The sequence below is a fragment of the Pimephales promelas genome, chromosome 19 (assembly GCF_988280905.1).
Source record: "Pimephales promelas chromosome 19, fPimPro1.hap1.1, whole genome shotgun sequence".
NCBI lineage: Eukaryota > Metazoa > Chordata > Actinopteri > Cypriniformes > Leuciscidae > Pimephales > Pimephales promelas.
The window spans coordinates 2,275,297-2,287,958 of NC_142787.1; the positions used below are offsets into that span (position 1 = coordinate 2,275,297).

At 36.5% G+C, this 12,662-nt stretch overlaps 1 protein-coding gene across 9 annotated transcripts in view; it reads right to left on the reverse strand.

The window, feature by feature from the left end:
- The window catches only part of aff4 (ALF transcription elongation factor 4), a 71,918-nt gene continuing 59,256 nt past the window's right edge, over positions 1 to 12,662 (reverse strand). For all 9 annotated transcript variants that reach the window (XM_039663541.2, XM_039663545.2, XM_039663544.2 and 6 more), the window contains 4 exons: positions 7,087 to 7,180; positions 6,637 to 6,680; positions 4,016 to 4,233; positions 1 to 2,173 (listed from right to left, as the gene is read on the reverse strand). In XM_039663541.2, coding sequence (XP_039519475.2) covers positions 2,046 to 2,173; positions 4,016 to 4,233; positions 6,637 to 6,680; positions 7,087 to 7,180 — 484 coding nt within the window. In that variant the 3' untranslated portion in view covers positions 1 to 2,045. The remainder of the gene's footprint in view (positions 2,174 to 4,015; positions 4,234 to 6,636; positions 6,681 to 7,086; positions 7,181 to 12,662) is intronic.

Below are 12,662 nucleotides of genomic sequence, written 5' to 3' on the forward strand. Positions count from 1 at the left end.
AACATTTTTAATCATATACGTTTTATTCTCAATACAGCAAAATACAAAGATGATTCGCAACAGACTCAGAAAATCCATTAGTAATACTTCACCAAAAAAAAAAAAAAGTGTTTAAATTACAAGTTATTACAAGTTTGGATAATCGAGGCTCATAAGTGTACCTTTAAATCATAGATCATATTGCATCCATATACGAATATATATGTAGATTCCTCAATCTCTTCTCAATACTTTTAAAACTAAATCGATCTTATACTGTTTGCCAATGAATGCTTGGAGACGACTATCAAGCGAGAACGACACACAGACGTGTGGAAGACCTGATGAAGTTTAGGCAGATCTTCCTCATCCTCGTTTCAACCTGACCAACATCACATCTGAATGACAAAGCACAGGAAACGCGAACAATCGTACTGACATTACCAACATACAGTGTTCTGTTGAAAAACCAAAAAGATGTGCATTTCATATATTCACATTCTATGTACAATTAATACAAATGTTAAATCGTTGTAAAAATTTACCCTAAAAGAGATTTTTATGTACATCTGTACAGCTTAGTATTTAAATAGAAACATGCGAGTGTTATTTTTCAATTGGATGAAAGAATAATAATAATAATTATATATATATAAAAAAAAAAAAAAAAAAAAGTATCTCACCCAGGGGAAAGTCATGATCGCCAAGACAATTAAAGACGAATTTAAATCAAATCAATCTAAAAGTCTAGTAGAAAAGATGAAACCAGTAAAAACAGGAGGAGGAAACTGGGAATATCATTTTAGCCAATCATATTCTTTCTTCTGGTGAATCTGGTACATAAACCACATTAGTGCATGATTTCACTGACAAAAAAGCACAATCAACAATTGACCAAATCTCCGAGAGGATTTCTTCTTAAATGTCGAACGTCTAGAAGGTTTCCATTCGACAAACGTCTGCATAGACGAAAACAGATGAACTAAAAAATGTTCGGGAGCCAATCGGAGAATGTTTCCAGCATTTCATACGTCGTGGATTGACCTTTCACCTTGTTTTGCGGTCCGATTCCCGGTCTGCACTGAGAAAACTACGCAATATCACGCACAACGTCATAAATATATCCTCACGTGACCGATTTCTTTTCAAAGAACTGCAACACACAGGTGACTATGACACTATAAAGGCAACCTCAAGACTCACATTAAATATTTAAATATGATATTTTCATATACAATAGAAATACGTCTCTCATCTCGTATTGCAACCCTGTATCCATGCCGAAAACCCAAGAGTGAAATCCAAGTTGTTATCTAAATAAAATCTATATTAGGCGCCGGTAATAAAATACTCCTGCGTTTAATACCAGAAACCCCGCCGCGGTGAGATGCGAGCGCTACATTTTTCGTATATATAAAAAAAGAAAACCTGGGCTCGGGCGTTTGCAGTAGTGACGTACGCCGACCCGACGGGCTCGCTCTGATTTGCGCGGGCCGGGCCGAACAGAAACCAAACACGGCACATTAGTAATAATGCCTTGATATGACGCGAACAGTCTTTTGGTCTGGTATGCACGAGTCGTTGGAGATGCCACCGCGTCACATGTTCTCTCACACCTCAACCTCTCCAGAAGATATTGTGTCTCTTAGTTTCCTGTATATCAAATACAAGGCACAATAAAAATGATAAAAGGAGGAATTGTAAAGCACCTTTGGTTAAAGGGAGGTACTTTGGTTGAAATTAAAAAGCTATAAACATCCAATTATTATTCATGTTTGCTTACAGCCAGCAAAAACACAACAAAACCCCATTAGTCAAAGTAAAACAAAAAAAGAGGCTTTTTTTTTTTCTTGTTCTTCTTCTTCTTCCGGAAACGAGCCAATGATATGAGCAGGACGACGCGGCGTGTGGAGGCTCTGCAGACGAACATGCGATCTCCTCTTTATAGGGTCTGTGGTGGAGGAGGAGGAGGAGTGTTTTCGTTTTTGGCAAGCTGGTGTAGAAACGAACACAGTGTCACAGATGTCTGAGGCAGATCGAGTGTGTGTGTGAGTGTTCGGGACGCTCTACTGGACGAGCTTGGCGTCGAGCCGGAGCCAGTGCAGGCCTTGCCGTGTGAAGCGCACCAGTTCGGTCATGCTACTGGTGTTGAAGATCAGCGCGCCCATCGCCTTGTCCAGCTCGCAGAAGAACTCTGCACAACACCAAACACAAGAGAAGAAGAAGTCAGGACACACACAGCTTTACAGAACAATCATGATTATAATCTTCATGCCTTGTCGACATATTCAGCGGATAATATAGTACAGCGGAAATCTGATCTATATTATTATTATTATAATACAGGTGAAACTCGACATGTCATGCATTTATATCAGTAATTCAACTCATTACATGCAAAGTGAGATATTTCAAGCCTTTATGAAAACCCCAAAGTCAGAATCAGAATATTGGGAATAATCATCAAAATTATAACACATAAAGGCTTGAAATATCTCACTTTGCATGTAATGAGTCTACTATTTCGAGCTTCATCTGTACATCACCATGTGTGTGAATTAATGTAGACAAACTTGAATATCACCCCCATGGCATCCAAGATATCCACGTCTTTCTTTCTTCAGTCGAAAAGAAATGAAGGTTTTTGATGAAAACATTCCAGGATTTTTCTCTATATAATGGACTTCAATGGGGTCCAAACGGTTCAAGGTCCAAATGAGAGTTTCAGTGCAAACTGTTCAAAGGGCTTTAAACGATTCCAGAGGATGAATAAGGGTCTTATCAAGCGAAACAATCGCTTATTTAATAAATAAATAATTTTTTAAAAACTTTTATAAGCTCAAATGCTCGCCTTGCTCAACGAACGAAATGACTCGAAAAAAGATTCGTTCATTTTGATGGATGACTTCAAACAGGAGTCACGAACAGAGCAAGGCGAGCATTTTGTGCTTATAAAACGTTTTTATTTATTTATTAAATGAGCGATCGTTTCGCTTGATAAGACCCTTATTCATCGTCTGGAATCGTTTAAAGCCCTTTGAAGCTGCACTGAAACTCTCATTTGGACCTTGAACCGTTTGGTTCCCATTGAAGTCCATTATATGGAGAAAATCCTGGAATGTTTATCAAAAACCTTAATTTCTTTTCGACTGAAGAAAGACGTGGACATCTTGGATGACATGGGGGTGAGTAAATTATCAGCAAACGTTTTTTTAAAGTGTACTACTTCTTAAAGTGCGTCTATGCAATGAATTTTGACCAAGCTGTTCTAAACCTGAATGAATTTCTTTCTTCTGCCGAACACTTGGTAACCAAATAGTTTCCGGTCCCTATTGACTTCCATAGTATAGAAAGTGAGGGTGGATTAACCATTTAAAGGTGTATTGTGTAATATTTAGGAGGACCTGTTGACAGAAATGCAATATCATATACATAACTATGTTTTCAGTGGCGTATGAAGACCTTACATAATGTCCTGAGCGGACGCACACGTTTCGTCTCTATGTCGTTGTTCTTCGTGCAAAGAAGCGAGCGAATAAAACACAGACACAATGATGAACAAGTAATATTCGCAATATCGTTTTACTGAATAATTTATCTTTGTAAAGAGACATCATTGCTTAACTGGCTACTCTCTGCTGTCTCAGACGATGACATCACTTCCTGTCGGCCACCGTGAATTCTATTGGGTGCAATTCACAATGTCACCACTAGATGAGGCTAAAAATTACACACTGCACCTTTAACTCACTCATCTCTCACTAAGGGTTCCTGCGTTTACCTCGACGACTTCTCTATGGTGCGTTTTGTATTATTGTGCATTTCCAAAACAGCAACATTGAATCCACACGGATCTGGGCCGACACTATGTTGCTGTCTGGGTTATTTCGCATACTCATCATTATTGTGCTCTCGACATGCTCTCTTTATTAGGGTCTGGCGGCGGAAGAGTTGCGGTTTGACGCGGGAGTATCAGGCTCTTCAGAGAGCATCATGAGCAGCAGGACGGCGGGTGTTTGGAGAAGGGCATCGGTACCTCTCTGCTCTTTGGCGAGCTGCTCGGCCTGGTCCCACACCTCGGTGGCGTAGAGGAAGTTGGAGGTGACCTGCACGTAGCTGGCGGCCATCTGGTGTATGCGCTGAGGGATGGTGACGGAGGAGCTGGCGCTGACGCTGGAGCTGCTGGAGGAGAAGCTGCCCGCGCTGCCCGGAGAGAGCTTGGGGGACACCGGAGACGGCATGCCTGCGCTCTTACTGGACCACACACAGACACACACACACACAGAGGTTTAGTTTCTTTTTACCATTCAGAACTTCTAGTAGGCAAAAAAAAGAAGAAATAAACCAGATTAACTACATCACAGTTTTCATATATCCCTCAGTTTCTCTTCGTTTCGGAGTCACACTTGTTATCTTCCCGGTCAAAAGTGACCGGACACGTAAAAATTAAATTTCCTCCATCCCAGTAAAACCAATGCAATTTATTTTTGTTCTATAATATTTATTCTTTGTAATTTAGTATTTTGAGACAATTCGATTGAAATTTATGCAATATTTATTGTCTATTATGCCATGAAAAAATATATTTATATATATATATATATATATATATTATTTTTTCTAAAAAAATATTAATGCAGTATTTTAGTTTAATATAGAGTCTAGGCCTTCAGAAAAATTTTTTTTTTGAAGAAAATAAGCACCATCTGGTTACAGTATAGAGAAAAAGCGTAGAAACATGGTGTAACCACTAGATGGCATGTACAGCTCTCTATGGAGAAGCATGTGAATTCCCCAGATGTTTATGAACACATTTTTTTTTTTGTTGGTGGATTTGAATATATAATTAAAACAATCTCAAAAACGATTTTTTATAAAAAATAAAAAAAGTAAAAAAAAGTAAAATAAAATATGTGAATTTTTGTGTTTGTCAATTTCCCATTCATTTCCTATGAGGGTCATTTTTGACCGAAGACCACAAGTGTGACTATTTTTTTAAGACCACTTAGCATGCTCAGATCATGACCTTAATTTTTTATGTGTTCACATACATAATGCCATAAAAGTCACCAGGTTTTGTAACATTCCGATGAAGCTGTGATTTTTAAAAATTCAAAACATACTTTTTGTAATGAAATTTATTGGTGTGTATGTGTATAAAAGTGTGTTTGTATGTGTGTGTGTGTCGATGGGTGTCTGTTTTGCACTCTAGATGTTGTAGAGCGTCACCCCTTTCCTGCGGTGTACTTTTTTTTTTTAGAATTGTGTCCGATTTGTAGATTGCACGTACAAAAATTCAGAGAATTTTTTTTTTGGTCAATTTCCCATTCATTTCCTATGGGTCGGTCATTTTTGACCGAAGACCACAAGTGTGACTATTTTTTTATGACCACTTAGCATGCTCGGATCATGACCTCAATTTTTTTTTGTATTCACATACATAATGCCATAAAAGTCACCAAGTTTCATTACATTCCGATGAAGCTGTGATTTTTTTAGAAATTCAGAACAGAAAATTTTTCGGTCAGAAATGACCGAAGAGCACCTGAGGGTTTTAAATAAATATATATATATATATATATATATATATATATATATATATATATATATATATATATATATAAATATATAATAATGTTAAATATATAAATTGATTTCATAGATTCATTTCTTATCGGATGAAAAAATTTCCCGTTTCAATGCAATGTTTTTTTTTATGTGCTATCCCCAAAAGCGCATAAAAATATATTAATGGAAACATAAGCAGTGACAGGATGTACTCATCAACGGGGAAGAGAAGAAATGACATTTTTATTAAAGATTATGAACTTTGCTTGCCATTATTTTGTCTAGTTTTGAGATTAAAACTGTATTTACAATTCACATTTGCAATAAAAAAAAAAATCACTTTTTTAAAGGATGTTTGCATATTTTACTGGTAAATGTGTGGGTATTTGTAACCTACTTTTTGACTCCACTGGATTATTGAAATGCTCCTTCAGCATGACATTTTAAAAGCAATCAATGTAATCTTATTAATACGAGCTCATTAAACTGAGAGTTAGTTTGGGATGAAGTGTGTGTGTCAAACCACCAAACATGTCAACTACCATATCATATCAAAAACTTCATTAATACAGTCAAACCAAAATGTATTCAGACACTTTCAACATTTCTCACATTAGTTTATTCACTATAAAATATGAGCAGAACTCAGTGGATATTTGACTGGTTTTGTCCGTCCTTCTGTTGGACTCTCACACATGAATTATGTTGAATATCTGTTAAATTTAACCACACAATTAGATAATACCAGTTTAGTGTGTGTGTAAAGAGCATTAGCAAGTACAAAAAAAAACACACTTCAACATGATCAGCTCAAAGTGTCTGGATCATCTTTGGGCCCAAATGTTATTGGTAGTCACTGTATGAAGAATATTTGGGTATGATATGTAAATATGTCAGTTTATCGCACCCACTAGTAAAAAAAAAATATCAAAAATGATATGTGGTGTCTGAATAATTTTTGGTTTGACTATATGTGTGATCCGGTGTATAAAAACGGAGAGATGTGACCTATTGGTGAATTTTTGTAACTATAATGGTTGTCTGGGTGTTTCTCCATTTACAATATACAACACAATATCAGGAACTTACTTTGCTACTCCAGGAGACGGAGCTTGGGTATTACTCAACGAATTCTGGAAAAAAAAACAGAGCAATGAATACGTTACGTTCTTCTCTACATGCGTTTTGGTAATTGTGTCATACTGGACATTTCAAACATACTCTACAATCAAAAGGTTTGGGGTCAGTAAGATTGTTTTACACATTAGATTGATCAGTAAAGACATTCACTAGGATTTCTATTTCAAATAAATGCTTTCCATTCATTGAAGAATCCTAAAAAAATTAAAGGTTTTCAACATTGATAATAATCATAAATTTGTGAGGATATTACAAATAATTTGAGAGGGAACATGTGACTCTGAAGACTGGAGTAATGATGCTGGAAATACAGCTTTGATCACACAAATACATTACAGTTTATATTATTTTAAACTGTAGTTTGTATCGTTGTCCATGGAATAAGGAGAATCACGTTACCTTCAAGTGTTCAGTGAGCGTTTTAGAGTATTTCAGTGCACTTTCTTTCCGGAGCTTGAAAAGCCTCAAATACAGGAGCGCCTGGCACCTCAGACTGCAAAAACACACACAGATTACATTAGCCACGGCTTGACCAAACACTACACACTCACAGCTGGGACAACATTGACTTTACTGATGAAGATAAAGTCAAATAAAGTCAAAATCATCATAATACATTTAACACAACTTTCTTTAGTGTGAAAAACTACAGATTCTTTTCATAGCAATTAAGTATAATAGTGATTGTTAAAGTACACTAGTAGAGTTGGGGGTAACACATTAAGAAGTAATGAGTTGTCAAGCCCCACCAATAGCACAGTGGATCAACACAGCCAAAGGCCTTATTCCATATGAAGCTTTTTCAACAGCATTAAAACCTTTTAAATTTTATAGAGTATGGGACCCTTAAATTATCTTGGGATGGGAGAGTCACATTTGCTAACGCTGGGAATACAGAACCTGGCATGGAAGGATTGAATAACTGCCCAAGTCTGTAATTTATTGTCTTTCTTTTATTTATTTATTTATTTTATTAGTGTTTTATTATTTATTATTGTTTTTTTAATTTTTATTTTTTTCCTTCTTGTGTGGTAATTATTTGTGATATATATATTGCAATTATTTACTTTAGTGTGTATTCTGTGGAGAATAGCCATCTGGGCTATCTGTCTTAGCTCAGACTGGCCAACTTTGTCTAAACCCTGTCAATGTCAAAAGCTTGAATAAAAAAAAAAAAAAGAAGTATTGAGTTGTGTAATCAGATTACTTTTTCAAGTGTACAGTAATGTACAACTAAATATCGGAGCTATTTTTCAAATAAGTAACACGAGTGACTGTTTCCCTGTGTCTTGACTGACAGATCTAATGTTGAGAGAATGGTATGATAGGGGTTAGGTTTCGGTTTATAGTTAGTTATTGGAATTATGCATTATTTACTGTAATCACTATAAGAACATGCTTAGTTGGGGACATTTAATATCCAACAATATTATTGATCCGCTTGCATTGACAACCCTTATTTGAGAACTCAACTGGACGATGGCATCATGTTTTTTTTTTTCCAGAAACCTTAAGCTGGACTTACACTATTTTCTTCTATTTGTTGCATTATTTTCCTGCTATCGCTGTAAAGCTGCTTTGAAACGCTCTGTATTGTAAAAAGCGCTATATAAATAAAGCTGACTTGATTCATGCGTAAACGTATGAAAATAAAGTATTGCCAAACACTGATTCAGTTCTCATGACGACTTCAACTGATTTAAAATACAATCCAAAAGATGATTCAAGAGAGTCGACAAATGAAAACGATGCTTTTCTCAAATGTGACCCGAAACATGCCGAATCATCGCGTCTCCGCTGCGGGTGTCGGAATTATTCGTTTCTACGATGCATCGCGATGCAGACGAGGGCGATTCGCTATCGGTTCAGTAATAGACCATACCCGATTATAATGTACTGGCACTTTCCTGACGTCATCTGTCGTGTGTGTTTTGTCATTAGCGTACAACGGCAGAGGGAGGCGAGACGCGAGAGATGCTCCAACTACTTTAAAAGCTTCGCGTTACATCTGGGCAAGTTTCGGCTTTCACGAACAATCGTGATCGCGGGCGAGAGCAGAATGAATGGGAGTCTATGGGGCTAAACGGCTAAATGTGTCTCTTTCACCTGCTTGTCGTTAAATTAACATAGATTTTATTGTTGATTCCGCAAGTTCAACATAGATTATAGGCTAGGCTTGCCGCGATAGACGGTGTTGACGGTGTTACCGGTTTTAAGCCCCATCACCGGTGACATCACTTTCCCACCGTGACACCGCGATGTCTTGACTTTTTTTTTAAAGTATTCGTTTTTGCTAAAATATTTATTTGAATTAATTAAAAATAATAATTTTCAATTATTTAGTTCTGAAGAGAGCATTATAATTAAAAATGAACTGCGCAACGCGTGCCGTCACGTCACAGATCAGCAAGCATCAGCATTCCATTTAGCACGTGTGGAGACGAGAACGAGTCAAATTACAGAAAAGCAAGATAATGGCGGAAGATTTGGTGTCAAAACGCAATGCAAAAGCGCCTGTTTGGCAATATTTTGGCCAATATATATTAATGTTAATAAATGCCAATTTATAGTGTTTTACTTTTTTTTAGAGTGCTGTCATTTATGTAGGCTAAGGTCCTTTTTAAAGTTTTTATTTTATATTCGTCTCTTTTTATTTGGTTTTATCTTATTTAAACTTTGTTTAATTTATTTAGGCCTATTTTGTTTTCTTATTCGTTAATAAACGTTTTATTTTTTTTGGGCCCACAGTTTGACGATTTTCACTTTTTTCAGCCTATGCATTATTTTTATTCGTTCGTTATGCTAATAAAAGTTCTGTCTATATTTTATTCGTTTATTATTCGAATAAAAGTGCTGTCTAAATAAAAGTTTATTGTCAGCGAGTTTTTTTTTTTTTTTTTTTTGTCCATTCCAGCAATTGACGCTGAATTGCAATTGACGCTTATTTCGAAAGTGAAAGTATGTCATTTATGTAGGCTAAGGTCCGTTTTGAAGTTTTTATTTTATATTCGTCTCTTTTTAATTGGTTTTATCTCATTTAAACTTTGTGTAATTTATTTAGGCCTATTTTATTTTCTTATTCGTTAATAAACGTTTTATGGTTCTTATTTGTTTGGGCCCACATTTTGCCGATTTTCACTTTTTTCAGCCTATGCATGGGGTTATTTTTATTCGTTCGTTATGCTAATAAAAGTCTATAAATAAAAGTTTTATTATCAGCGAGTTGTTTTTTTTTGTCCATTCAAGCAATTGACGCTTATTTCGAAAGTGAAAGTATAACGCGCACGCATTTAAAAGCTATTTAACCCCCCCGCCCTGCCCTCCACGGTGACACCGGGATTACCGGTGTTGTCACACGTCGATTAACCGGTGGGAAATTTTCCTCACCGCGGCAACCCTATTATAGGCCAAAAGTCGATTGAACGAGTACTTATGTCCTTTTGATTTCTTACAGGTTAGGCCGTTGTTGGCCAGAACACGCTAGCATTCTGCTATTGTGTGACGTCATCATATTTTTGAACGGATTTTTAGAAGAGATAAGTGAACTTAAAAATGCAATTTTTAGCTGAGTGTATTTTCTTAGCCCTACCTTTTGAATGCAACTTTCAAATTACTTGACAAAAAATTACATCCTGAGAAAAGTGGATTTCCGGGGGTGAAACCCCATTGACTCCCATTCATTCCGCACTCGACCGCGAGCGCCCCCGCATGGACAGAGACGTGTTACTGCAGCCAGTCCAGAACCCGGAAGTAACCAGCCAGTGCCAATTCTCCTCAATTAGACATTCTCTGGTAATAGCACTAACTTGATAAAGCACGTTAGCCGTTTCACCGCGAGCGGTTAATGCCTGCAGAGTCTGACTGCTTTAGAGCAGCCTTTCTCAAACTTTTTTCAGTCAGGGCACCTTTCAAAAGTGCATAAAATCTCAAGGCACCCCAGTGTAAAATATAATTTAAAAACACTGCATAACCCAAATTTAAATGCAAATGTCTTGTTTAGTTAGACAGAACAGTAATGAACAGAGCATAATATGAACTGTAAATAACAATAATAATAAAAACTTTATAGCACCTTTAAAAACACAGGTTTGCAAAGTAATTCACAAAATAATTAATCAGAGACACAAATGCCATAAAACCGTAAGAGGTGGACCGCCCAATACAAGAACCCAATAACAAATCCAGACCAGGAGAACTCAAATGAAGTGCAGGATGCAGATAAAATAAAATAAAAATCCCCGGCTCTTATGGGGATTTTCTTTTCAAAAAACAATCCATAATGCTGTAACTAAAGTGGCCAAAATTCACGTTTATTTTTACGTTTCTGTCAGTCTGAGGTGTTGCTATAACGCGTTGCTATGGATTGCGTCACTTGCGTCAAGTTGTGTGCGTCTTGCTTCGGTCTTGTGAGACGGATTTTTTTATGATTAATTTTATATATTTATCTAAAATGAATTTACAATTTTATTAATATGTTCATATGTTTAAAAAGAAGAAAGTAAATATGTAAATTCCAATATATTTATATATGAAATGTCAGCTGTTTTTTTTCTGTTTTTTTAGCCTACGTAATTTTTTGGCGGCACCCGACACAGCTAGGGGGCACCCCAGTGTGCCGCGGCACCCACTTTGAGAAAGGCTGCTTTAGAGTACACGATGAGCGCAACGTCCCCCGAATCCAAAGCCAAATAATTATCTGACTTAAGTATCCGCACCTGATTGTTAAATTACAATTATTGTGTGTTACGCGTGATGATAAATGGATGATCGTCTTCAACAGCGGACTCGGCGACGGTTTATGCGCGTCTCTAATGGTAACATTATTACTCTGATGAATGAGCGTGGCTTTTAAATGAACTTTTCTTTCAAACTTCATTTTCTTACTGGCATAAACAGGATTTACTCCCTTGAAACTTAAACTGGAATTTCACTGTTTGTGTGAATGCGACTCCCCGAACTGGCGAACACACACACACACACACACACACATCACTTTTGAACAGGGTTTCTGCAGGTTTCAGTAAGTCAAATTTAAGACCTTTTTAAGACATTTTAAGACCATAAACATTGAAATTTAAGACCTACACAACAACGCATTACCAAAAATTTAAATAAGAAAATATTCAGAAAAAAATGATTTTATATAATGTGTGCGTGTAGATGAAATTTGTACTTTGCATTTTATACTGTAAAAACACAATTATAGTTGATTTTAGTTGATCATACCCAGAGATGAAATGGCATGAACATTTCATTTCATGATTACTATGAAATCAATTTGCCAAATGTATGTCTAAACCCAGCAAATAAAATTAGCATGAATATGCACTTTTTTTTTTTACATAAACATTAAAATACCATTAAAAATGATGGCCAGATTATAAAGGAGTGTCTTGCAAAGAGCTTAAGTCTAGTTAAAATAAAGTCTTCACAAAAATAGTTTTATAACAGATAAACCTCACGTATTTCAGCCGTTAAATAATCTTTTATAAAAAGATTGAGTCAAAAAATGATAAATTACTGACATTCACATCACCTTATCTTTTATTATTAATGGTAAAATTTGGGCCGATTTTCCTGTTGCGTCTGTCGTTGCTATGCAACCATGCACTGCGCTCTCCATAACGACAAAGACATTTTAGTAGCCAATGGATTTCCACCACCGAGAAACGCTTGCTGTAAGGTTAGGTCTTCTACAAGATTTATTCACAGAGAAAAGAAAAAAACACCGTTAGTGTTTGGGTGCACCGCGATCCTTCATGTTGACTGAGCAACGACTTCAAAGTTGTTACGGAAGGGGCTGATTGGTTGATTCTTCGGTTCGTTTGCGGCATTCTGAATCTGAAATGGTGAGATTTTTTCAATCTCGCTGTGGATGCGACGCGTCTATATTTGAATGAACTTGAGCGCGCAAACCTGGTGTATGAACGGCCTCTTGGCAAGCTACCTCGTATGAAACCACGAGCTGCGTGTTT